Raw genomic sequence first — 26,161 nt, 5'->3', positions numbered from 1 at the left:
TGTTGTTCAGCTGTATTCTTCTACCAGTTAAACAATCCTATATTATTTGTCTTCATGTAGTTATAGATAAAAATGGGGCTTAGGATTGACTTTTTTCAGGATACTGCTCTGATGCATAAGCTGCATGTGACAGGAAGAATGATCAGAACCCGGGGCTGGGAGGAACTTTTCAGAGTATACCCACCATGTTTCCCCAGACTGGGGCTTGCTGCCCTCTCTTTCCCAGATGTTCGAGTTAATTTCTGGGAGAGATGCTCTAACTAATGGGCTGTGTCTGCTCCTTTCAGTATGTACAGAGAGAAAGATGGAAAATCCACAGTGACAGCCAGTTGGGCACACGCCTCACTGCTGGATCCAAATCCCTCTTCTCCAGCCACTGTGTTGCCATGATACTATTCAGGTGTGTCTCCATTACCAAAACATTTTGAGCATTCATAGCTCAAAGTACCTCACCATGCCTCATCTGAAGCCAGAGCCCTGCAAGTCTCACATATAAATCAAGAGCGCAGTGAATAAATAAGAGGGCCACTAGTTTGTGACCTCACTAAAAGTGAGGTCAGAAACCAGGCTCAGTGGCTTACACCTGCAGTACCAGCTACTCGAGAGGCTGAGGCAGGAGGATCACTGAGTCCAGGAAGGAATTTAAGACCAACGTGGGCAATATAGTGAGAACCCCCTCTCAAAACCAACCAACCAAACAACAAACAAACAGAAAAACATGTCATGTTTCAACAAGTAATAATGAAAACATGTAAACTACTTTTGAGTACCTAAATCTGCTTATCAACTTGTGGCTGAAAAGTCAAAACACATCTAAATGTACAAATATTACCTTTTGGATTCTCAGAGAAGACCTCACTTCCTTCCCCCATTAATTGATGTTGATTTGGGGTTGATTTCAAGTTGGTACCTTCATTTCCTATTCTTTGGTATGTTCATGATTAAAAGGTCTGTTGAAATGAAGGTTACATCATGCATTCCCTACGAGAGAACAAATTTAATTTTGTTTGGTGTCTTAGGTCCTTCTCCAGTAACACTTAAGGATTTGGTACCTCAGGGAATTAAAAAATTGCATTCCACCTTAAAGAAATTTTCTTTTCATTTTTCTGAGAATGTTATGTGGAATGGAAACAGAGATCATCAACCAATAGTAATGGTCTAAATTCATATAACTTAGAGGACTATGTTAAAATCACCCCATCTCTATCCTCTGAATTTATCTTTACTTTCTTCCTTTGTAAGAATGTCATCGGGAGCTGGGAATGTAGCTCAGTAGTAGAGCATTTGTCTAGTTTGCACAAGGCCCTGGGTTCATCCCCAGCATGGGGTGGGGGAAAATATATATATATATATATAATTTAATGAGAAATTTCCTTTATTTCTTTTTTTACAGACTATATTTCTCAGTGCAAACTCGTGGAGAGACTGATAGAGAAAAGTTGCTGTTAATGTATCAGACAAATGATCAAATAATAAATGGGCTTTTTCCTGTGAGCAAGGATCTGGCACTAGAAATGGCAGCTCTTTTAGCTCAGGTAACTTCCATATTGAATAGAATAATATATGGAAATGATAAGATACCAATTTCTTCAGGGAATTAAATGCAGTAAAACAACTTACCTTCAGTAGTTCTTTAAATCCACTTTGCTGTGATTTAAGACCTTAAAACTTGCAGGCTTTATAATTATAGTTTGACTCTGAACTGCCAACAGTTGCAATGATGCAGAATGCGATGGTGTTCAGTAAAGAGAACCTCATTTCTTGATTATCTTGAAAATATAGCTCTAGACTTTAATAAAGGAATTTGAGTGTTGAGTTGCTTGACTGAGATGCCATGTTGAAATAGTTCAGTAATCTAATAGGAATGAGTCCTGAAAAATCTAGAGCACTTTCTTTTATTTACCTATTATATCAATTAGGATTAAGTCTGACCTATACACACACACACGCACACTCAAATTAATGGTGACTTAAATACAAGTATGTTTGTCTCTCTGTAGAGACATCCTGGCACCTCTTATGAAGTCATTAGGGAGTGAACTTTATCTTTCTCCCCATTCTGCCACTCCTGGGGCATCATCTTTGTGGCTCTGGAGAGTTGCCAGGGTGCCAGCTGTTATGCCCTTGACCCTGGTAAAGCACTAGTAAACAAGATAGAAATACAGCATAAAGTGAACGTAGCTGTAATTCCCTCGTTTACGTACAGGGACTTTCCAGATGTGAACTCTGCCTGCCTCTCCAGCCTCTGCACTCCCTTAACACTCCCCACCTTGAACTTTGTGCTCCAGTAAAGTCTAAATGTGGGTCCATGCCCAATTCCCTGACTTGCATATGGTTCCCTCTTTCCTTCTTATGCTTCTTTGGTGTGTCCCCGCTGCCTGGAGTGCCTACCCCTTTCCTTCACCTGTTAATTTCATCTTAGCCTGTACTTTTCATTGTAGGTGTGACTTATTCCAGGAAACCTTCCCAAATCCTGCCTGGGTGGGTTAAAGTCCCTCTTGAGGAGTCCATTTCTATACATATGTGTCACTGTCCTAACATCAGTGGCTTATAATTACTTATGTATGATCCTGCTTTGTACCATTTGCTGTGGCCTCGCCAAGAGCCATGGCTCTTCCTGTCTAGCACAGTCTTGCACAGGAGCCTTTCTCTGCAAGTGTTCTTGGAGGAATGAGTAGTTGATAAATTAGTTAACTTTTAAAATAATTTGACAATCGTTCACATTTTAAACATGAGGGTTACACTGTGTGTTCTCTTTTGATAAGAGGTTAAAAAGCTGAGGAAAAGAGAAACAGGGCCCATTTTCTTGGGGACAAGATTATAAATGATTTCCTGTCCCTCACCATCCTAGGTTTTGGCCCTCCAGGGGCACAGATTCTCTGTGAAAATCACCTTCATTTTTACTGATTCAAATTTGTCTTCCTACTTTAACTTTTCATTTTGTTAAGAAAGCTTTTTTTTCCATGGGCTGGGGTTATAGCTCAGTTGGTAGAGTGCTTGCCTAGCATGCACAAGGTCCTGGGTTCAATCCCCAGCACCACCAAAGAAAAAGGAAAAGAAAACTTCTCCAAAAAATTACAACCTACTTTGGATATATAAACATATACTTCTAACATTTTTTAATTACTTTTCTAGTTGTCAATGGAGCTTTATTTGTTTCTATGTGGTGCTGAGATTTGAACCCAGTGCCTCACACATGCTAGTCAAGCACTCTACCACTGAGCCACAACCCCAGCCCTACTTCTAACATTTTTTAGATGAGTTAGAAGAAGAGGCAGAGAGGTAAGACCACATACCAAGAAGCACATGACTAACTTTAAAAATATAATCTCTCCATTTATATATGGAAAATTAAATGATGTTCCTGATCTACTTTCCTCAGAGCAGTTTTTATGACAATAGATGAAATACACTAATGAAACCTGAACTCTGTAGATAAGTTATTGGTAGTATGGATTTGAATATCTATAGGTTCTTATTGCTCTTCTCTGTCTAAATTAGGAAACTCTCAGAACTGACCCCTTGTGGTACTAGTGTCTGATATGGCATTGGGTTCATCTGGGGAGTGCTGGGAATTATCCCAGTCAATTTTCAGTTATTCTCCAAACATTTCTTGTTTATTCTATGCTGCACAGTCTGTCAGCACCAGGGATGGTGACACTGAGCCTGGACATAGTCACTAGACTTCCCCTAGGAAGCAGCATTGCCTTGAAGGGCCTACCTTCTTTAACTACCTTTGTCTACCTGGTGCTAGGTGGCAATGGTGCAGTTCCCTCTGGGGAAAGGATTTTGATGTGGTCAAAGAGCTGGCAGATATTTTTTAATTGGTGTGAGGATATAAAAAGAGTACTTGACTGGGAAGGAGATGGAGATTGAGAAAAACCAGCAAAAATGAGAAATGGAAGCCCAACAGCAAAGCCACACTAGATAACCAATGACTAAGAAACAGGGTCAAAAACCTAGCAGGTTAGAAGAGTAGACTGTAAGGGTGAAGCTCAGCTGGAATTAGAGGGGGACGCAAGGCTCAGAACCGCAGAGGCTGGTTGTTTCACAGCTAAACTGAAGGCGGGGAGTATAAGCGGTGACCAGGGGCTTTGTATATGACTCTCCTGGGCTTGATGGAATCTTCCATCCGCTGGTTGGGAAGTGCTATAGATAATGATGAGAACGTACAGTTGGGCATTCACCTGAATGTCCCCATCCTGTCTTCCTTCTTGAACCCTTTTTGGTACCCTATACTAAACACTGAATTCAGTTTACCATGAGTTGTTAATCCCTCGCTCTCCCTTACGCTAGCTAGTAAACTCTGCACATGGGGACTGTGCAGCTTTCCCCTCTCACACCCTTAGCACAGTGTCTGACTTACAGTGGAACCTGAGTACAGCTTTGGATAATGGAGAGGTGCATGTGTCAGCAGAGAGATGGATGGATGGGGAGTTGGATGGTCTTAAAGGATGGCATCTGTGTGACTTGTTAGTAGCAATGAGGGTTGAACACTCTTTCATCACGGAAGACGGGGGACTGAAAGACTTTATTTCTAGGAATAAGAAACTAGTAGAATGAGGAACTAAATTCAGTAACATGTATGGAATACATGTGGGAAGCAAGTAATGAGAACATAGTTCCTGCTGCCATTATATTCAGTAGAGACCCTTAAAAAGTCCAACTAATACTTTTTTGGGGATTTCTTATAGTTTTGTAAGTTTTTCCCTTTTATTTTATTTTATTTTATTTTAGTGGGTGCAGTCTTTTTGTTTTGTTTTGTTTTGCTACTGGGGATTGAACCCACGGGTACTTAGCGCACCGAGCCACACCCCCAGCCCCTCTGGTATCTTATTTAGAGACAGAGTCTCACTAAGTTGCTTAGGGCCTTGCTAAGTTGTTGAGGCTGGCTTTGAGCTCATGATCCTCCTGCCTCGGCCTCCCGAGCCACTGGGATAACAAGTGAGTGCCACTGCACCTGACTTTCCTTTTATTTTTAACTTCCATTTCACCTTATTATTAGCAATTAAAACAGTACTTTGAATGAAAATTATCCTGTTATAGGCCTTTAGCAAACATTATTAGATGGTGAAAGTAATATAGGAAGTTGAATGTAGAAATGGAACTAAAATGTTAAAATTGTAACTTCTTTTCAAAGAATTCAAATGAAATTTAGCCTTAAAAACACTTCTTATGTACTATTATAAATTTTATAATCAATCATGAAACACAGATTTTTGTGTTATGTGTTTAAAAAAGAATATTTAGAAAAAAAATTAAACTGACTTTTAAAAAAAAAAAAACTCTTTTCAATATCCTATATTTTCTCTTTTGGGGATTTCCAATTAGGTGGAGATTGGAGATTTTGAAAGACCTTTCTCAACTCCAGCAGGACAAGTTACCAATCAATGCAAAGCAAACCAAACTCTCAAACAAGTCATAGAGAAATTTTATCCTAAAGGGTACAGAGATGGCTGTTCTGAAGAACAGTTAAGGTAAGGAAATATTTTTGACTATGCAGAGGGTAGGATCACACTAGTTTTTTGGTACTACATATCAAATTTTAAAGGTGGAAAAAAATTTGACAGCTTTCTCAAAAATTTAAATACTGAGAAGCCCCAAGAGGTTATAGTTACTTCTATTCCAGATGTGCTCAGATGCTTTCAAATTTATATTTAAATTTTTAAATAGGTAAATAACAATGTATTTGTCATGTACAGTATGTTTTGAAGTATGTATACATTGTGAAATAACTAAATTTTTTTCTCAATGGAAAAAATTACCTTGAATATACTTCTTATTTGATGTTATTCATTCTTGTTCAAATTAATCATGATAATGAACAAGAGAAAAAAGTGGCTCATAAAAAGTTTAATTTTATGAAATGTTTCCCCCCCAGTTGTTTTCTTCTAAGGAGTTCATTATAAACAAATTGAAAAAAATTCTTTTGTAAGACTTTTTAATGTAAAATTTAAATTAATTTGCAGTTTTAATTTTAGAGAACACAAAAGGTTTATTATACTAAAACATACAGGCACATTCAGTTTACCATGAGTTTTCCAAAATAGGAACACTTAAGATAAGTTTTTTCTCTGTGGTATAAATAATTGCCTTCATAGTTTGATGTGAGAAATTTATCCCTGCATCCAGCATCTCCCCAAGCTAGGAGTGGCAGTACCTAAAATTCTATCATTAGGGATTCATCTTTGGGCTCTGCTTCTTTACTTAAAAAAAAAAAAAAAAAAAGGAAAATATTTCCAGGAGAAATTACCTTTTAAGTTAATTTACACTAAGGTTTGACATTAGCTATTCAGATGTTTAACATTTAGTCTGGGGGTACTAGTTGATGTTGAGAACACAAAAAGCATGAGAATTCAGTGAAAGGAATGCTCCAAAAAGGAGAAGGGATGGGCAATGGTGACAAAGAGTCACGGAGGAATGGAGGAACCAGAGGAACCATCGTGCCTGGTGTGCCGAGGAGGCGCAGCTGGGCTTGGTTGGCTCAAGGAGAGCTTCATCTTGGGAGGACGACATATTTTTGTGCTTCTGTGGTTTTGTGTCTGTCCTTTTCTTTTTTTAGGCAGCTGTACCAGCGACTGTCAACCAGATGGATGGCCCTGCGGGGACACAATGCTGCTGATTGTGTGCGCATTTATTTGACAGTAGCCAGGCAGTGGCCCTTCTTTGGTGCCAAGTTGTTTCTTGCAAAAGTAAGAAAGAATGGGAGGGAAATGCGTAAGGAAACCTCTGTGTGCAGGGTCCACCAGATTTACCCCAATTTAGTATATTTGGCTTTTTTTTTTTTTTTTTTTTTTTTTTTTAATGAGAAAATTCCCAACAGTTTAAGAAAACAACCAAGGGACGCTGGGGAAAGGGCAGGGACGTGGCTTCCTCTTCTTGCCTCTGCTCAACTTTGCCCTCGCCCTAGGTCTTTCCCCAGACGCCTGAGGCCAGTCAGGAGATGCCTAACAGCAGCTGAAATCATCTCTTCTTCCATCCATCCATTCTTTCACTCTCACACTCCTCTGCTCACGGGAAGTATTTACTGAGTCCCGTTTGGCAAACCTTGAGCTCCAGGGCTGCATGCTCCCATGGTTTCTGCTGAGTTGGAACAAACCTCCAGTGCTCTTTGACTTAGCTTAGGCCAGTGTTGCAGTGGCCCTGCAAACCCAGCACTGACGGGAGTGACAGGAACGGAGCGCTTCAGAAACACTGGGGAAGGAGGCAGACCCTGCCAGGGAGCCCGCGGGCTCTTCCCCCAGGGACAAACTGCCTTTTAACTCCTTTCTACTGAACTGTGCCACTTTCAGCCTGCGTAGGCTCTTCAGAGACATCCTATTTTGTGTTATCTTTTTCTGTTGTTTCTTTTATCCTCACTAAGAGATTGCACATTCCTTGAGAGGGCAGACTCACTGATCCTACCATCCTCCTCTGGTGCCCACCATAATGCTTTGCTCATAATTATCACTTAATAAATATTTGCTGAATAAAAATGTGCATCTTTGGGCCAGAAAATTGGATCTCAGTTTCCTCTCCTATTAAAAACAGCAGGGACTAGAAAAAGTCAAACCTAGGATATCTTCTAACTCTGAATCTGTGGGTGACTGTGTTATCAGTAAGAAATTATTTTTGGAATCCATACACAGAATTAATAGAAAGATGATTTTGTTAATGATCTTTAACATCTACAGAATAAATATATGTGCAGGGAGTTGAACATGTGCTTTTTAAATATAAGGAATAGATTTGAACTGCAGAATATTTTTCATGAATTTTAATTCTAACTTCAGCATTGGAAGGACTATTAAATATCTTTTTCTGCTTTGGCAATAGTTTCTGTGCTCACTGGCACAAAATATTATTAAATAATGATACTGTGCTTCAGAGTGCATGACCAGCACATTTTTTTTTCTTTATGACAGGAAGACACTTCCTTCATTTGCTTTATGGTATCCCTTCTGTGTGTGTGTATGTGGTTAAATACCCATAACATTAAGTTGACCATCTTAATCATTTTAAGTGGACAGACCCATATTAATTACCTTCGCATTGCCTACATCACCACCATCCACTTCTAGAACCTTAAAAATCTTTCTGGTCTGAAATTCTTTGCACCCCTGAACACTAACTGTCCAATCTTGTCCTCACCTCTCAGCTCCTAACAACCACAATTAAGTCTCTATGAATTTGTCCATGCTTGGAACCATACATATAAGGAATTTTATACTATTTGTCCATTTGTGGTTGGTTATTTGTTTCACGTGGGGTAATGTCTTAAAGATTCATCCGTATCATAGCCTATGTCAAAATTTTCTTCCTTTTTAAGGCTGAATAATATTTCATAATGAGTGTGTATATGTGTGTGTGTGCACATAAACATTTTTGTTTATCCATTCAGCTGCTGATGGACACTTGAGTTGAATAGCATTCTTTTTAATGCTTGCCTGTCTTTCGCAAACTGACTCTCCATAGGGTGGTAACCCAGGGTGTTTTATGTATGAAATTCTGTTAAATTTTACAATATACAAATAATACAAGATTCATCCCAGTTCCTTATCTATAATCTTGACATTGTTTTATAAGATTTAAAAGAAGTAGTTAAGTTTTTGTTAGGAATTCAGTTGTTAACCAAACAATCAATCATTGTGAAATGCTCAAAAATATTCATGGGCTTTAGCTGGACTTTTTGTGGAAAGAGATTATTTTTATTGATACGATTTTATTGCTTTTGCAATAAAAAAATGGTAGAAATTTTTGGCATTTCTCATTACTATTGATCACATAGTTATGTATTTTCTTTTTGTTTGTTAGACATTGCTATCAGATTTAATAAACTTTCAGATAGGTTACAATTACTACAGTGATCCTTTACATTGGTAAGAGCACTTACAATGTACAATGACTTTAATAATTTTATATAATTTATAAGAGCACTACATGCCTTATAAAACACATCAGTATATTTTGGTTATCACAGAAACCCTCAAAGCTTTGCCAACCATTAGTCTCTTGAAACAAAAATAAGATATAAAAATTATTGTTCCATGTTAAAGATGTGGAGAGTCTCGAAGGGATTAAAAAGCTTGTTGGAATACACATGTTGTTAAGTGGCAGATTTGGATCTCAACACATTCTCTTATGATCAAATTTACTGCTCTTTCCAGTAGACCACACTACCTCTTCCCCAAGAGAGATTTTAGTAGTACATTTTGTTGTTTATAGTGATAAATGTTACATGACATTTAGATTGGAAAATATTTCTATGCTTTTGCATAGCATTTATGAGCATATTTTCAACTCTTTGTAGCCCACAACTCCATCCTCGCTGGGAAATGCTTTCATGTGGCTGGCTGTACATGAGAATGGTTTGAGCATCTTAGAATACAATTCCATGGTAAGATTAAGCCCTGAAGTTTTGCATTGAGTCCACTATTTCCATTGCTCAGTGTATAGTAAACAAAAAACAGCACACCTTAATCTGATTTTTCTCATGCTTAGATAACATTCTTCCATGAAAGGTCATTTTACAAATACAGCTATGCTTACAATTTTATCTTTTAAACCAAGATAAGATGGTTATCTGTTGTGTGTGAGAAAAGTATAATCCCATGATTAAATTGCAATCTTGGTTATAATGGTGAAATGAATATTTTTTAAAAAATTAAGACAATTGTGTCTTGTATACAATAAAAATATTTAAGATATTATTAAAGTAGAAACTTTAATGACCAAAGTTTAAGTTCAGTTTTACTAAGACTTCTGTAACCTCATTTCTGTCATTTCCTGTAATATCCCCTCCCAGTTCACATGTACAAATACAAAAACTTAAAAGATTTTCTCATAATTAAAAGTAAAGCCAAACTGTGCTTTTTATATGTTCATGTTTTTATCTGAAGTTTACATTATTTTCTATCACATTTCATGTGTCAGATTACTTAGTAAAAACTATATGTATATATATGGAGATATATATATTAATCTGATGGACAGGAATTAATAGATTCTAAGGTGCAATAATAATCAGGGATTGCTGAAAACTTTTTTTGGAAATCAAACTATCCTATAGTGTTGTATTTACTGTTTTACCCCTGTAAGTAGTATAAAAACTTTTTGAAGGAGTTTGTTTTCTGAATAATTTTTAGTTCCTGAATGGTTAACTTGTAGACAGATCATACAATCAGTGACTTAAGTCAACAAAAAGCTGTACACTTGTAAACACACCAATAGGCCAGTGGCCAACTCAGTTCACAAAAGATTCAAATATTCAGTCAATGTATTTTAAAATGTTAATTTCACTAGAAATACAGTTTAAAAGAATGATGATATCCAATGTTACTTAGATTGTAGTGCTGAGAATGTAAATGGTTATAACCTCTCTGGAGTAGAGTTTGGAAAAATTCTCAAAAATCTTCCTCACTTTTTAAGCAGGTAATTCTTGGTGTTTGCTTTCATAACTAAAGAAATAATTAGGTATGTGCATTATGAAATATTTCCCAAAATATTTCAAGATACTAAAAAATACCCTGCAATAGGTGATAAATAACAGACTGCAGTAGGCTGATAAATAAAAGATCGCCTATAAAGTCATTGAAATGATGTTATACAATTGCTTTTGTTGTCATGGAAAGACATCTCAACTTTAAAAAAGCACAGTGCTCACAGTATGCTTAATACTGCTTTTGTTTATGTACATAAAAGAATTCACCAATCAGGGTAAAACATTGATTTGCCAGTACAGAATTTGACCATTTTATCCATAAAAAGTATCAGTTTCATGTGGTTCAACCTCATATATAAAGAGATACCTGACAGAACATATGAAAATAGCCAGGCATGATGGTGACTCAGGGATTGGGAGACTGAGGCAGGAGGATCCCAAGTTCAAAGCCAGCCTCAGCAAGGTAGGGAAGGCCTGAAGCAACTTAGCGAGACCCTGTCTCAAAATAAAACTTAAAATGGGCTGGGAATGCTGGGGATCCGGCTAAGTGGTGAAGCACCCCTGGGTTCAATTCCTGGAACAAAAAAAAAGAACATATGAAAATAAATTAACAGTGATTTTCCACTGGATGCTAGAATACAAGTGTTTTTTTGTTTTCTTCTTAGTTTCTAATTTTTCTGAAGTGAGTTTTTTCAGAATTGAAATGTATTTTAATTGTAAAGGTAGATGATGCCTAAATACACTTAGTACCACTACTATCTATTTTAGATCATAATAGATTTGATTTTAGAAAATAATTTTTGCATTATGCCTAATTAATTAATATCAGCATTTTAATGGAGATATATATTTTACTCATTTCTCATCTTTCTCTGAACATAAAAAGCATATAACATTTACCTTTTCTTTTCTTTGAAGAGGTTAATAGTCAGCTATGTTTACAAAAGTCTAATGACCTTTGGAGGTTTTCAAGATGATTTTATGGTAGTTATTAACAATACACATTCAAAAGACAAACCAACAGAGAAATTACTTTTTGCCATGGCAAAACCCAAGGTGAGTAGAACTCTTTCTGTCAACTTTTTTACACTAGTTCTTTACTTCTTTTCGTATTAAAACATTTATCAAGCAAAGACTGTTCCAGATAGGAAAACAAATGTTACTTGTCATTTAACCACCATGGGTCCAAATCCGGGCTTACTTTTTCTCAGTCTTGGTTTCTTGGTCTTAAAAATGGTATGATAATACCTACGGCTTTTAGCTTACAAATGTAATGAAGGAGGTTTACAAAGTCCTTAGCCTAGCACCTGGTACATAAAAGGTCAAAGGAAATGGCCACAGAATAAGGGATTGTTGTCAGGTACTTTATACACATTCTCTTACTGGGGATTATTTCCTTTTATCACTAAAAACTACTGTGCCTTTACTTTTCTTTTTAACAAACTGTATTTTTTAATGTCTCTTAAGTAAAAGTCAACAATAAAAGGGCCACATTCTAACATGCGGTTCTGTAGTCCAAAGAATGAGAAATTGATTTTCATAAAACTCTATCTTAAAATCATCAAATAAAAAAGAGATCATTTCTTCAGAATCTGAAGCTTTTTTTAAAAAAATGGCAGATTTTCTTTCCTAATTAAGTCTATTTAAGTGGAAGCAGTTAACCATCAAGTGCCAAATATTGTGGCATGCTCAGTATTTTCATCTAAAGAAAGGCGTTAATCTGTATGATGGACTGAATTTCTTGGTTCATACAGTTACAAATCTGGCTTTAAGGTAATTGAGGGAGTTGTGGCTCTTACTTTTCCTAATATGGCCACTAAAACTTGATTGTTTTTTGAGATTCATTATTTCTGCTGATTTCAGTAATGGGAAAATGGGCCGGTGCCTTGATAGTGCTGGACCTGTAAAAACTCCATTGTTTGAACTACAGAGAAGGGAATTCTGGTAGACTGGGCGCTAGTAAACGGAGATCACCCACGGCCAACCCTTTCCTCTCTTGTCATTGGTGAGGACTTCTCAGGAGCATAATCATTCTGCTTCTTGTTTCAGATTCTTGAAATCACTCTTTTGATCGCCAGTTACATCAACAACTTCCATCAGCAGAAGGCAGCATTTCACCACCTCTCTGCTCCGGCACTGCTCTCAGCCAGGACCCAGGGACCCCAAGCCAGGGCCATGGGAAGCCAGCTCCTCCTTTCAAGCAGCAGGCCCACCAAAGGCCCCACACTCCTGTGAAGGCTCAGGAGCCAGAACGTTCATTCCTGGCCTCCTGTGGTGGCTTCACTGGCTGTCAGCAAGCTCCTTCACTCCGGCCTCCTGGCACCCACACACCAGTATTCCAGGTTTTAGCAATAATAGGGTTTACTCTCTCTTACTGATTCTTAAATATTCAAATAGCAATAAAACATGAACACAAAATTTGCCTACATGATCATTTTCTCTTAAATAGGTTAGAATTTGTCGTCTCCCCCCCATTTTCCTCACCATCAGAGACATCAAGCAGTGTAGCTTTTTCTTTTCTTTTTTCTTTTGAATATACTGGCCATCTTTACAAAGGGAAATTCCAATCTCTCACTTGATGTACCTGTTGAGTATTTGGAAAAAGCTCACTGCCAAAAATGTAAGTACTGTAATTAAATGTGCTTTTAATTCCTGAGATGGTGTTTGGAAAGGAATGGGGTACACAATGTAAGAAGCAGCTGCATGTGATGTGGAGGGGTAAATATTAAGAGCAGGTGCAATAAAAGTTCTGACTGTGAATCATTACATGAGAAAACGGGAGTTAGGTAACCAGAACCCCCTCTGTGGTATTAGAAAGTGTACCCTGTTGCCTTGGCAAATCACTGGAGTGTGACGTTTAAAACGAGGCAGTGATTCCTGACATTCCTTGATTGTCAGCATAGCACAAGTTCACTGGAATATTGTTCACCTTTCCTTGCATTTGGAACTGGGTCAACCTGACCTTGCTTTGTTCAATCATAATATCTTTGAAAACAAAGATAATCCTTAAAACTTGCCCCTCACACACTCCTTTCTAATTACAGTTTGAAAATAAATTCCAAAATATTTGGTTTTGAAAAAAGGGAAATAGAAAATTCTTTTATCAAAAGAGATAAAATTTTAGTTGAAAGAACATTGAGATGTATTACTTTCCTAGGTTGGGTAAGTGGCCAGTATTTTCCAGTATGTGTCAAAACAATGTAATGAGAATTCATGATAGAAGTGAAACTGTGATAAGACATGAAAATGATATTATAGAAATGTTTAACTGTCATAGTAATCACGAGTATACTTAATTTTATTTATGTGTAGAATATTCATATTTATTTTTGGACATATATTTATCACTTTCGTGTCAATTTTTTAAGCCAATTTGAGAAAAATGTTAGCTGCTGAATTAATTTGCTGGCGGAGCCTTTGTATTTCCTCTTTGCTGCTTTCTCCCTGTGGTAATGCACTGTTCTCACACTAAGCTTTCCATCCTTCCAAGGAGCAGAGTCAAATGATACATTACTCAAGTAATAGTGTACTTTATTGGTAACAACAAAAAGAAGACTTTTAAAACCTCCATAGAAATAGATTTTCATTGACCATTTTCTCTTTATCTTTTGAGCCACAACCACTCACTGAATTAAATAAATTAGTTTTTTAGAGTTAACTGATTACCAGTTTGGGTTGATTACCAGTCTTTTGGCTGGGATACAGTATTTCTGAGTTCCCAGAAGACTATTTAATAATCAGTAATTGGTGAGCTTTGTGCTTGGCGGAACTATTATGTGCGAGAACTTCATTCTCAGGCAATAGTTTATTCACCATCTGGTAAACTCCCCCCTCTTGGCCCCTGGAATCTTCTAATTTAAAAATAAGTAGTGAAGGCTTAGCTTAAACTGTAGTACCTTATACCTGGCATTTATTTTTGATAGAGCAGAGATAAAATATTTTGATGGAAAGAAATCAATTTTCTGTAACTGATGATGTGAAAATTTTATTTTCTGGAAAATTACTCATATAGCCATTTTAAAAATTCAAAGTATGTTATTATGATTGGTTATAAGAGAATAATGTTTCATGTTTAATTGTAATATTTGTCTCCTATCATTTTCTTCCCTTTCAATCATAATAAATGATTTACAAAACCCACTTTGAGCATTATCTTTTGAATAATCTTCATGAAATACTTAATGTTTTCATTGTCAAAGTTGAGGTGTTCTACTAGTGAAAATGGTAGTTATTACTTCTTCCTCTTACATTCATGCTTTGTCTTCAGTGTTGCTTTGTTTTATACCTATAAAAGGAAACTGTTTTGGCACGTTGTAATATTAATAGATATGTATGCATATTGATACATCTTATATAATGGTATAAATACATAAATGAATAGAAATTCTGGTTTTCCCCTGATTTCATAATAAACTCCTCAAGGGAGTTTATTTCACTTAGGTGAGTTTAATGGACTACTTTCTAAACATTTATTTAAAACATTCTGGACTCTGTATTTGTGTGTGTGTGTGTGTGTGTGTGTGTGTGTGTGTTTTTTCACGAATGCCTGTGTGCTCTTCAGATCAAATACTTCCACAGTTTGGAAATGGATTCAACTCTCAATTTACAGGAGAAGTTAGTCACAACTATAAAAAGGCTTTGTGGGCTGGGGTTGTGACTCGGTGGTACAGCACTTGCCTGGCATGTGTGAGGCGCTGGGTTCGATTCTCAACACCACATAAATAAATAAACTAAAGATACTGTGTCCATCTACAACTAAAAATTTTTTTTTAAAAAAATGAGAATTTGTTACAGAATATGTTTTTTGGCATTTTTTTCCATAGAAAAAATATGGTACTGGGTGCAGAGGTGCACACCTGTAATCCCAGTGACTCAGGAGCCCAAGGGAGGAGGATCCCAAGTACAAAGCCAGCCTCAGCAACTTAGTGAGGCCCTAAGCAACTTAGCAAGATCCTATCTCATAATAAAAAATTAGAAAACGAGCCAGGGATGTGACTTAATGGTTAAGTGCCACTGGGTTCAATCTCTGGTACCAAAAAAAAAAAAAGGTGATCCGTTTTCTAGAACATACTTATCACTCATAATTGATCTGAAGTATAATCTTGAAGCACTAACCACCATAGATAACCATATTTCTCTAGTTAAAGGTCTTATGTTTTCCTGGGATGCCAAGAATATGGTCCCCCATCAACCTCCCTCCCAGCCCCAATGAAATCTGCCCTCCTCAAGGTTGAGGGACTGTGGACTGATTTCTGTGGGGAAGAGTCAATATGTGAATTAGAGAGGGGGAATGAGGAGCAACAATAAGTTGGTAGGGAGCTTTCTTCACTATTAGTTTTGACAGAAATCACCTCTCACATTTTCCCACTCTCTTTTCTCTTTAAAAAGGATTTTACTGCCATGAGAGAACTTTTTTTCCCCTTTAAGCTCAATTAAGGTAAGCCACACATAGATATTTAGGGTGAAGTAAATTTCTCCAGTTTTTTCAATGTGACCAAGATGCAGGCTTTTCTTGGGCATTTAAGTGGGAAGGTCAGTCCTACACTGAAGAGTTGGTAGGTCTGGGTGGGAGGCTAGGGTGAGGGAGATGAGATCAACACTTCCTTTAAACTGTAATTTTACTTGTTGAATTTAATATTGCCTAAATTGGACATAATCACAATAATTCTAGAGACTTTATTATCAACATCAACTGTAAAATCTTCAAAACCACGTGCGTTGTAATTATTTTGCAGGCCAGCAATAAGAAACAAAACCTTCAGTAGGTAAATATCTATTTGCAAATAACTCCAAAATAAGACACAAATGTTCACCCACATGAATCTGAACTACTTCCTTCCCAGTGCTTTGCCAACATAATCTATTAATAACTGGTGGGTTGGAGAGTGTTCTCTTTTTGTAGGTTCTATCGTGGTACCATTACAATCAGATGACTCCTCATTAGCAGTGGCTGTGGCAAGGGAAAGCTAATCCCCTCTGTCACTACGTGGCTCTAATGAATTCCCTAGGAACCGAATGTTGGATGCTCCCATAGCAGATGACTTAGAAGCTATTAAACTGAATTTATGGAAATATTGCAAAGTCCCGTAAGAGTAGCCTCTTATGAGAGAAAAGTTTATAGAAAGTGTGTAACTTTTAAAAAGCTGGAGGAGAGTTCTTACTAGGTTTGGATAATGCACGGATGCTGGATAATTTCTCAATCTGGTCATGTCCTTTAAGACTTTTCTCTGCTGTGTCGCCAACAGTTGGTGAAGAGGATCGCACTTCATCAATGAGAAAGAATTGACTTTTCTTCCTTTTCCCAAGCCTCACTCTCTACTGTCTAGTAACTAAATTAGATAGCCTCTTTTTGATGTAAATTGCAAAATTGAACTTGAACTGACTTAGACAAAAATGAGGAAACTCATTTTTATCATTCTTATTACAGGGATCCTAGGATGTCCCATATAATCGAAGGGAGAGCTGAACAATAAATTCTTAAGAAGGGTGAGGACACAGAAAAGCCCTGGAGACAACCAGAGCCATAAGACATGCCAAAACTTTCTTTTCATATTCATGTGTGTCTACTTCATGTTTTCTAACTACAAAATAACATCCTCACTTAGTAGAACAGGAAAGCTAACTTCCTTCAAAAGGGAATGACTTGTTTTTCCCAATTCTAGTTTGAAAAATTCCAGGAAAGGACTCTGATTAGCCCAGTCATGTTAGGTGTTTACTCTGAACCACAAGCTTAACAGTAGAAGAATGCCTAAGTAAATTATTAAAAAAAAAAAAACACTATATTGTGGAATATTATGTAGTCATCAACATTAGTTTTTAAAAATTGATATGGGGAAATAAACATGTTTAAAATAAGGATATTAATTAACTACAATATAATCTCAACTCCGTAAGAATACAATTAGAATGAAGCACATCAAAACGTTTAATAGTTTCTGGGGTAGACAAACTTCTTCCTCTTCATTTTTTCTGTATGCTATTTTTTTTCACAAGAAGATTATACAATTTTGAAAACAAGTGGGGAAATGTAAAAACTCTGTTGCTTTCCCTGCTATCCTTAATAGCCATATGGTCTGCTAAACACCAACAAACATCCTTTATGCAGCTGCAAAAAGTTCTCTCTTTGAAATTAAGGTCTAGACATGGCACACTCTTATTTTAAAATTTTATTTGCCTTCTCATAACCAACATGGTAAAATCCAGAATGGCAAGATCCTTCACAGCAGCCATGTGATAATAAAAAGAACATATATTTATCTTATTTTAAAAACTCATAATCCTTTCCTGCTTAACAGGATCAGAAATTGAGATTCTGAAAAATTAAGTAATTTACCCATTATGGCAATATAGAATTTATCTTGTATGATTGACTCAGGAATTGAACATAGGTCCATCTTACTTCAAGCTTATGTTCTTGAACATCATACCATAAAACTGAGCCAAAAAGTGACGGGTTGGAGAGAGAGTATCTCCTTCAAATATTTAGGATGTCTTGGGCAAGAGAGTCTGGGTAAACTCAACATTCAAAACAAATCAAATACTATCCCAGTCATGAATGTCTTGCCAACTCCTTCAGGCATAATTAATCACTTTCATTCTCATGTAATTTTTCTGTACCTCTTCTACAAAGCTTACTTCACTTGCTTCCTTGAGTTATAATAATAATTATCTGTGTATATCTTTCTGGAGGGTCAGGGTCTTGTCTTACTCATCTCTGTTCCTTATTCTGTGTGGCACAGAACCTGCATGTAGTAACAACCCAATGTTTATTATTGATCTGAATATTCCTGGAGATCTATAAAGATATCACTAAATTCAATGAAAATCTACATTCATAAAATAAGTGAAATACATAGGAGAAGTCATGCTTAACTCATTAATAAATAAGGTGCTATTGCATAAACCATGATAGAACATTCTGAAAGTTGGAAAACGTGAAACTCACACGCCTTATTTTTGGATTTAAGTTTTAAATGCTTTGTTTTTAGCAAATTACTAGAAAATGGCTCAAGAGATTGTTTCACTCTCTATTTCCAAATGATGTCTATTAGGGAGAAAAGTAAAAACTGAGAAACAGCAGAAAACCCTGGGATATAGTCGGCAGTCGAAGGGTGTTTTTTTTTTTTTTTTTTTTTAATACAACACTTTCTGCCTAGAAACTATTGCTTTTAGATGTCAGGTTTGTAACAACTGTCACGGCATCCTCTCTCATTCCAGGGACTGATGTCAAAAGTGAGGCTTGAAAAAGAACGCTGAGAACTACATTTCCCATGATGCTCCATGTTCTTACGCAATCGCGACCTCGACGTCGCTCCCATGGCAACCCTGGAGCCTGCACACCCCGACTTGTAACAGAGCCCGCCACCCGCGGAGTTCTAGGCTGGGCCCCAAGCTGAGCGCGCGACGTTTGGCAGCGCAGCCACGATGCCCAGGTATTCCGGTAACCCTGCCTGCGCCCGGCCTGCGCTCCCCTCGAGAACGCCTTCTCTTTCCCAGCCCAACGGGGACAGGGCGGGGAGGGACAGGCCGCACAGGGTGCATTTGGGGAGAGAGCCCACCTGGACTGCTGGTGGGGGATTGTGGGTCTGGCTTGCTTGCCACCTGGATCTGACCCGTAGGAACTATCCTCGAGCATGAAGATTCTGCCTCAAACAGGTAGAATAGAGGTTTTGAAAGCTCATCAACTCCATCCATTCGCTGATTCAATAAATGTCTTGCGGGCCAGGGACTGTTCCCAGTAATGGGTAGGCGGGGTGAACTAGACCGCAAAGCCTCCTCCCCAGGGTCCCCCGCTTCTGGTGCCGGAATTCCCAGTCACACAATTAATGGGAAACTTGAAGGGCACTGTGGAAAGTGTAACATCGCTTTGGGGATGGTGCGCGAGGAGGTGTGAAATTTTGATGGCCTGTAAAATACATTTGAGCTGTTCATGTTTATGAGGTCCATTTAATGCACCTATATTCAAGACCTAAACCCTCTCTGAACAACTTACAAGGACCTCCGGACCAAAAAAAAAAAAAAAAAAGAAATGTTTCAAGGAGCAAAGATTATTTAGTACACTGGTTTTGCATGCTTCCCATATTCCTAGGTGACTTAGTGTTGGTGATGCACAAATTGTACATTTCCAAAAGTCCTCATACCTTCACGTGTGTATGAGAAACTAACACATTACAGCCTTGTACCTTGCTGAGAAGCTCCAAAATAAGAACACTTCAAAACCTGGTGATAGAGGCTCTGCTTATCAATTTCAGTATTCTTCAAAGAACTAGTTAAAAGAAAAAAAAATTACAAAGTGACAAATCTTCAAACACTTACCTGGTTATTGTCCCCAGGAAAAAAGTTTTTTTTTTTTTTTATAAATTTTACCGAAATAAAATTTCCCTGTGTGAAATAAATAAAGTGATCTTTTTGTTTTTCTGCCTCTCATGTAGTGAAACTCTCTGGGAAATTGCAAAAGCTGAAGTGGAAAAAAGAAGAAGTAATGGAAGTGAAGGTGATGGAGTTGAAATTGGAGAAAAATCTGTTTTTTTCATTGGAAGTAAAAATGGGGTAATGCTTTAAATTTTTTTTCAATCACTGAGATGATTTAACCACCAGTGGCAAAATTTATCTTAATACTTTAATAAAAGTATAAGGTTGGGTGGCATGTCTGTAATCCCAGCAACTCAGGAGGCTGAGGCAGGAAAATCGCAAGTTTGAGACCAGCATCAGCAACTTATCCAGACCTTGTCTCAAAATAAAAAAGGACTGGGGATGTGACTCAGTGGTTAAGTGCCCCTGGGGGATTCAATCCCCTGTACCAAAAAAAAAAAAAAAAAAAGGAAAAAACAAAAAGTATAGACTTTATCTTTCTAACCAGATGACAAATCTGGTTTAGTCTGAATTAGAAAGTACTTAATAATCTAGGAAAAGTTATATAACAGTGAGAAAAACTTTCGAAAGAGATTTTGAACTAATTTTTTTTGTAATTTTAAAATGTTCAGATCTTCTATTTCAATTGAGTATAAAGGCCAGGATTCATTTAAATATCTAGGTCAGCATGTAAATCAGTAATTCAGTATTTTCATAATATTCATATTTGGCTTCAGTTACAACTTTTAGAAATCACTTTTCAGGAATCATTCAATTGTATCAATGTTTATCAAAGAATTTTTTTTTAAATATGAGGGAAATAAGGCAGCAGTTCTTTCTGTTGGACCACTGATTTGTAGGAAAGACCACACCCCCCCTACTTTATCTAGTTTCTTAGCCAAGTGTATGGAAACATTTTGGAAGTAAGCACACAAAGCAGAAACAGATGCATCATGTCTTCATGCAACTTTGCTTGACACACAAAATTCCTGCCTGGGAGGTAGAATGTCTGGTGACACTCTAAAATGGGTCAAGGCTTGCCAGATCCAAGATGCTAAAATTCAAGTACATCATAGTTCATTTCTTTTCAGAGTTCATATTCTGTTCAGTTTCTGTGCTTCATGCTTTCAATTTAAGGGCATTGACAAATGGGAAGTTTTTAGAATCTAAACTCTGCAAGACTGTATGTTCAGCACCTCTCTTGTCTCCAGCTGTGTCTAGGTGCACTAGGCACCTATCATGTCAGGATACTATCTACATAGATTATATTGTTGGGGAAAATAATGATATGACCATGGAAGAGTTGTTAGTGCTGGATGCAATGGTGCACACCTGTAATCCCAGCTTCTCAGGAGGGTGGGCAATTTAGTGAGACTGTTTCTCAAAATAAAAAGGGGTAGAGATGTGGCTCAGTGGTAGAGTGCTTACCCAACATGTGTGAGGCCCTGGGTTCAATCTCCAATACTGAAAGAAAATAATATGAATTGAAAAAATTAGTATATAAATTTTATATATAAGATGATCTCAACTATATGAATATGCAAAGATAGAAATTAGAAATATGGATAGCAAAATTTTAATTTGTATTCTTATTTTGGTTTTTTAAATTTGTACTTTCCAAAGGTTTTATGCTTGGCTCACTTTACTTCTTTTTCTGAACTTAATTCTTTTTTTATTTTTATTTTTTGTTTTGGGGATTGAACTCAGGGGCACTCAAGCACTGAACCACATCCCTATCCCTATTTGGTACTTTATTTAGAGACAGGGTCTCACTGAGTTGCTTAGTGCCTCCCTTTTGCTGAGGCTGGCTTTGAACTTGCAATCCTTCTGCCTCAGCCTCCCGAGTCACTGGTATTACAGGCATGTGCCTCCCTGAACTTAATTTTTTAACATAAAATTATCATAGGGATCATTTGTTTTTAAATTTTAATCTAATATAGTATATAAGCATTTCATTTCATGAGCTTACTATTGTGAGAGAGTGATTTTCATATTAGATATAATACTTTAACAATTTCCTATATTTATCCTACTCCCATGTAGGTATGTACATTCATTAATTTACATAATGATGATATAACCAGTACTAGTCTTATTCTACAAATAAATTTTTATTACAAAAAAACATTCTGCATGAAGAAACTACTTCTGTATCCTTGAAGATGCTACTATCTGGTACACAAATACTCACACACAAAATGCCCCTGCTAGTGACCTCTACTAATCACTCTCTGTAACAGTTCTTGATTTCTTTGTTCTTTTCAGCCTATTTGTTTTGCTTTGGTTCAGGTTTTATGTGTTGTTTGTGAAATCACTCCTTTTGCTTAATAGAAATATATGGCATATACAAACTGTTTCTTTTCACTAATGTAAATTAAAACTGATGGTGTTTTTGAAGATTTGGGAACTCCCTTGAAATATCTAGAACTTTCAAGAGTCTTGTTCTCTAAAATGTACCCAATTCTGTGTTTTATGCAGAGATCAGTTAATTTCCAAAGATAAAGAAAAGTAAGAAATTAACGCTTCTATGGTCTGGCTAATAGTGGTCTCCCATTACCATAGAAGGCCACAGCCTCACTGCCTCCTGTCTGTCCTTTTAGTCGTGTATGTATCCATTCTGTAGGCACTTAGTGAACACCTTTCATGTGCCAGGTATCTTGCTTGGCACTGTGGATACAGGAATGAAAGAAACTTTCTACTGTGAAGAATGTGGGTACTGGTACTTGCATAGTAATGTCATTACCATGAGGCAAATGCTATGGTAAAAAACAGGAAGGACACTTAACCCAGCCCAGGGGACTGGCAGATTGGGAAGGCCTCCATAAGACAGTGATGTTGAAAACTTGAAGGGCTTAAAGTTAGGAAAAAGAAACAATTCAGATGAGCGGGGCCTAGGGAGTAGCCTAAGGAGACACTCAGAACCGTGTATGAAACAGCTATTGCAACAAACGGGAGAGAGGATGTACTAGACAAATGTAATGGACTGCCAGTCAGTGTCGATGGCTGTTTTGATGATGGGCATGAGGGCAACACTAATCTGCCAAGTGTGTGTGATCATTCTCCATCATCACTCACTCACATGGGTACAGGCAGGGAGGAGGAAGGTGATGGAGCTTCCCTGGGAATAGTGTTTGCTGGTGGGAAGCCTAGGGCGTGGCTGATATTTGCAGAGATAACTGTAATGATAAACTATAAACTCTTAAGATGGAGAAGGAAAGAAGTGAAGGATGGGGAAGGAGAAACTTTGGGGGATCAGTGGACTTTTGAGACCTTTCACAAAGGCCTGTGACCACTCTAGGGGTTCCTGAATTGTGGTTGGGGAATGCTATTTGCATGTGTGATTTTGGAAGTGGTGCAGTTCCCAGCAGGGGTGAAATGATTCAAGATGCAATGCCGGAACCAGGCACAGTGGTGCACACCTGCAAACCCAGCTACTAGGGAGGCGGAGGCAGAAAGATCACAAATTTGAGGTCAGCCTCAGCAACTTAGTGAGATCCCATCTCAAAATAAAATAAAATAGATCGGGGATGTAGCTCAGTAGTAGAGCTCTCCTGGGTTCAATTCCCAGTACCACAAAAAAGGAGAAGGAAGAGGAGGAGAAATGACATGTGGCACCCAGAGCAAGGGGAGAAGCTTCTGTGAGGAGGCAAATGCACTGAGAGGTCAGGGTGCTGGGCAGGTCGTCCATGCCACACAGGCACGAAATTAATAAGACGAAGGACAGCAGCTGAGAGGGAAAGAGATTGTGAGCCAACAGAGGTAATGGCCCTGGTAGAAGACTGGGACGAGCCTCTGAGGGTTTGGCAAGAGGATGGAGGAAGACCAGGTGTTTGGGGATATCACTGGGGAGCAAAAAGGTCCTGAAATTCATGGGAGGAGGTGAGAGTAAATTTCTTCTTTATGCAGCAGAGGAAGTGATCCAGGCCACGTTTTAGTGAAGGCCATCAGGTGGAGAGAACATTCTGAAGATGAGGTGGACATGTTGGGGAGTATGCCAGTCTGGAGCTGGAGTTGTAAGAGAAAGAGGAAGAAAGGGCAGGAGGAGGTTATCTGCTCAGAGGAGGGAAGGTATGGGAGATTATAGAATCCAGGGAGGTCAGAGGAGACTGGGCTTCTGGTATGACCAAGGTCATGAGAGGGAAGATGTGATTCATTTTGATGGTCTCTAAATGAATTTGTACTAGGTTAGTGTTTCTTGAATTAGGAAGCCTGAGGAGCCACAGTTGACTAGAGAATTTTTAAAATTTGGATTGTCATTTTCTTTAATATTAGGGATTGAACTCAGGGATGCTGTACCACTGAGCTACATCCACAGCCCTTTTATTTTAAAATTTGAGACAGGATTTCATTAAGTTGCCAAGGCTGGCCTCAAACTTGCAATCCCCCTGACTCAGCCTCCTGAGTGGCTGGGATTACAGAGGTAGGCCACATGTACTATGGCTTGTTGTTTTAATGATGATCTAAAACTTGATTTCAGTTCCCAGAATTGAGTTTATATTTATTTGGAATTATCATCTTATAGTACGATACATTTATATGAAATTATAATAAAAATGATTTAAATCAATACTAGGGTACTGTGAAAATTTGAGGAAATTGGCTAGATATCTGAATGTGTTACAATTCTGAAATACAGTAATTCTGATTCTATATTTTCTGGTACATAGAGTACATTATACTTCAGATAATTTAGCCTTCAATTATTTAAAACTTTAAAAATAAACTACATATGATTCATGTCCAGTGTAAGAAAATTAGAAAATTCTGATTTTCTTTAAAAAATAAATAACCTGCAAATTCATCAGCTAGGAACAATCATTATTAACATAGTGAAGTCCCTCTAAATTTCTTTGTTTGTGGGAAAAGATTTTTAACTGGAAACAGGGTCATGTTAACTTATTATGTATGTATTACCATTTAAATACATTTCTACATTGTCAATGCTAATAGCTGCATATTTTCCCAGTATGTGAATTACCACAATTTATCCAGTTCCCTATTTTGGGACATTTAGGTAGTTTCTAGATTTACAGTTGAGTATAACACCAGTCAATAAATATCTTTAGACAATATTCATTGTTGATACTAATCTCATTTCTATATGTATCTCATTACAAAAATTGAATTTGATCAGATTTCACATATAATCTGGAATAATTTATTATTATCTTTTTTATAAAAATCATAGGCTTTTTGGTTAAAAAATATATATATATATTAAAATGTGCTGGATTTTTGGCAATCCACGGCATTCCAAACTATTTTCCTTGGAGCCCCAGGGTTTCCTCTAGCAGAGCTATCCCTGTTTAAAAAAAAAAAAATTCTTACTATTACACGTGCGCGTTCACACACACACACAGATTCAAACCACTGAGCTGGTCTCTGGATAAGAATTGAGGTTAAGTTTCATGGTTAGTGGCAGAGATTGACCAGAATTTATATTTCCTAACTCCTAAAAAGAATTGAAAATAAATATATGCTTTAGAATGAAAAACAAACAAAGTGTTCTAACCCAGTGTCTGAATTGCCTACTTGGAACGTATTTGCAACATGTCCTTTATTTGTATGTTATCTTTTTTCTTTATTTCCACTTCAACAATTGGAATGAAAACATTTTAGAAGACACTAATCATCAGCTTAACCAGTAATTAGCATTGTTGAGTAGAGAGAAAATTTAAGACAGCTGCCAAGTTGACCACTAAAGTGAGGTGTGATTTGCTAATATTTGTCATCTGTGGGGCTTTGTAATTATAATAATAGCAGTGTAGTTACACCGTGATGGAAAGTTGACAGTTAACTTTTTCCACTTATCAAACTATAGAACAATTCTGAAAGTTTCTAGTTTCCAGGTAATTTATCATTCAAGGGTTTTTTTTAAAAAAAGCTATTTTGAGCAGCAATTATGAACACTAATAAAATTTTACATATGGATGACATTAATACAGTATTCTTTCTTTTTGAATTTCCAGGGGAAGACTACTATTATTCTAAGGTGTCTTGACAGGTAAGTGTTATGTTAACCTTTAGACTACATTTATGCTTATTCTAGTTGTACAAGGCAAGTTAGGTTCTAACTTTATATGGAAGGAGAATGGTTTTGAAACCCAAACAAAATATTTAATTCTTAATGAGTTCTTATTATAACCTTTAAGAGCCCCTTTAAGGATAAATGATGACAAGCCAAAAAATATGGTATTAATATTAGATTTTCCTATTTGAGGGAGAAATGTTATCATAATTACCCAGTCTACAATAGTACTTACATTCTTTTTGGCTGTGCTACTTCGGTATTGAAATTATCTTTACTCTACCTAATATATGATTATTTGAACAATAATTATAATCTCTGAGTTACTCAGGGATACTTTTTTATTATTTTTATTGGTTTTT

General features: G+C 37.1%; 2 protein-coding genes and 1 non-coding gene across 7 annotated transcripts in view; all 3 read left to right on the top strand.

Annotated features, from left to right (window-relative positions):
- The window catches only part of Plekhh2 (pleckstrin homology, MyTH4 and FERM domain containing H2), a 136,891-nt gene extending 122,146 nt beyond the window's left edge, over positions 1 to 14,745 (top strand). For 4 of the 5 annotated variants that reach the window (XM_047522600.1, XM_047522601.1, XM_047522599.1 and 1 more), the window contains 6 exons: positions 1,394 to 1,535; positions 5,332 to 5,477; positions 6,563 to 6,692; positions 9,290 to 9,376; positions 11,339 to 11,476; positions 12,470 to 14,745. In XM_047522600.1, the coding sequence (XP_047378556.1) occupies positions 1,394 to 1,535; positions 5,332 to 5,477; positions 6,563 to 6,692; positions 9,290 to 9,376; positions 11,339 to 11,476; positions 12,470 to 12,655 (829 nt within the window). In that variant the 3' untranslated portion in view covers positions 12,656 to 14,745. Of the gene's footprint in view, positions 1 to 1,393; positions 1,536 to 5,331; positions 5,478 to 6,562; positions 6,693 to 9,289; positions 9,377 to 11,338; positions 11,477 to 12,469 lie in introns of those variants that run through there. The other variant, XR_007104657.1, reaches the window with a different exon arrangement.
- Positions 2,971 to 3,043, top strand: Trnaa-agc (transfer RNA alanine (anticodon AGC)). Its single transcript has one exon. It is a non-coding gene; the product is annotated as a tRNA-Ala (tRNA).
- Positions 14,746 to 18,719: 3,974 nt separating the features above from the next.
- Dync2li1 (dynein cytoplasmic 2 light intermediate chain 1) overlaps positions 18,720 to 26,161 on the top strand; it is a 29,699-nt gene continuing 22,257 nt past the window's right edge. The window contains exons 1-3 of the mRNA XM_047523398.1: positions 18,720 to 18,852; positions 19,852 to 19,969; positions 25,741 to 25,775. Of these exons, the coding sequence (XP_047379354.1) occupies positions 18,845 to 18,852; positions 19,852 to 19,969; positions 25,741 to 25,775 (161 nt within the window). The 5' untranslated portion in view covers positions 18,720 to 18,844. The remainder of the gene's footprint in view (positions 18,853 to 19,851; positions 19,970 to 25,740; positions 25,776 to 26,161) is intronic.

This window comes from Sciurus carolinensis, chromosome 13, assembly GCF_902686445.1.
Source record: "Sciurus carolinensis chromosome 13, mSciCar1.2, whole genome shotgun sequence".
Taxonomy (NCBI): Eukaryota; Metazoa; Chordata; class Mammalia; order Rodentia; family Sciuridae; genus Sciurus; species Sciurus carolinensis.
This window is presented reverse-complemented; position numbering and strand designations above follow the sequence as displayed.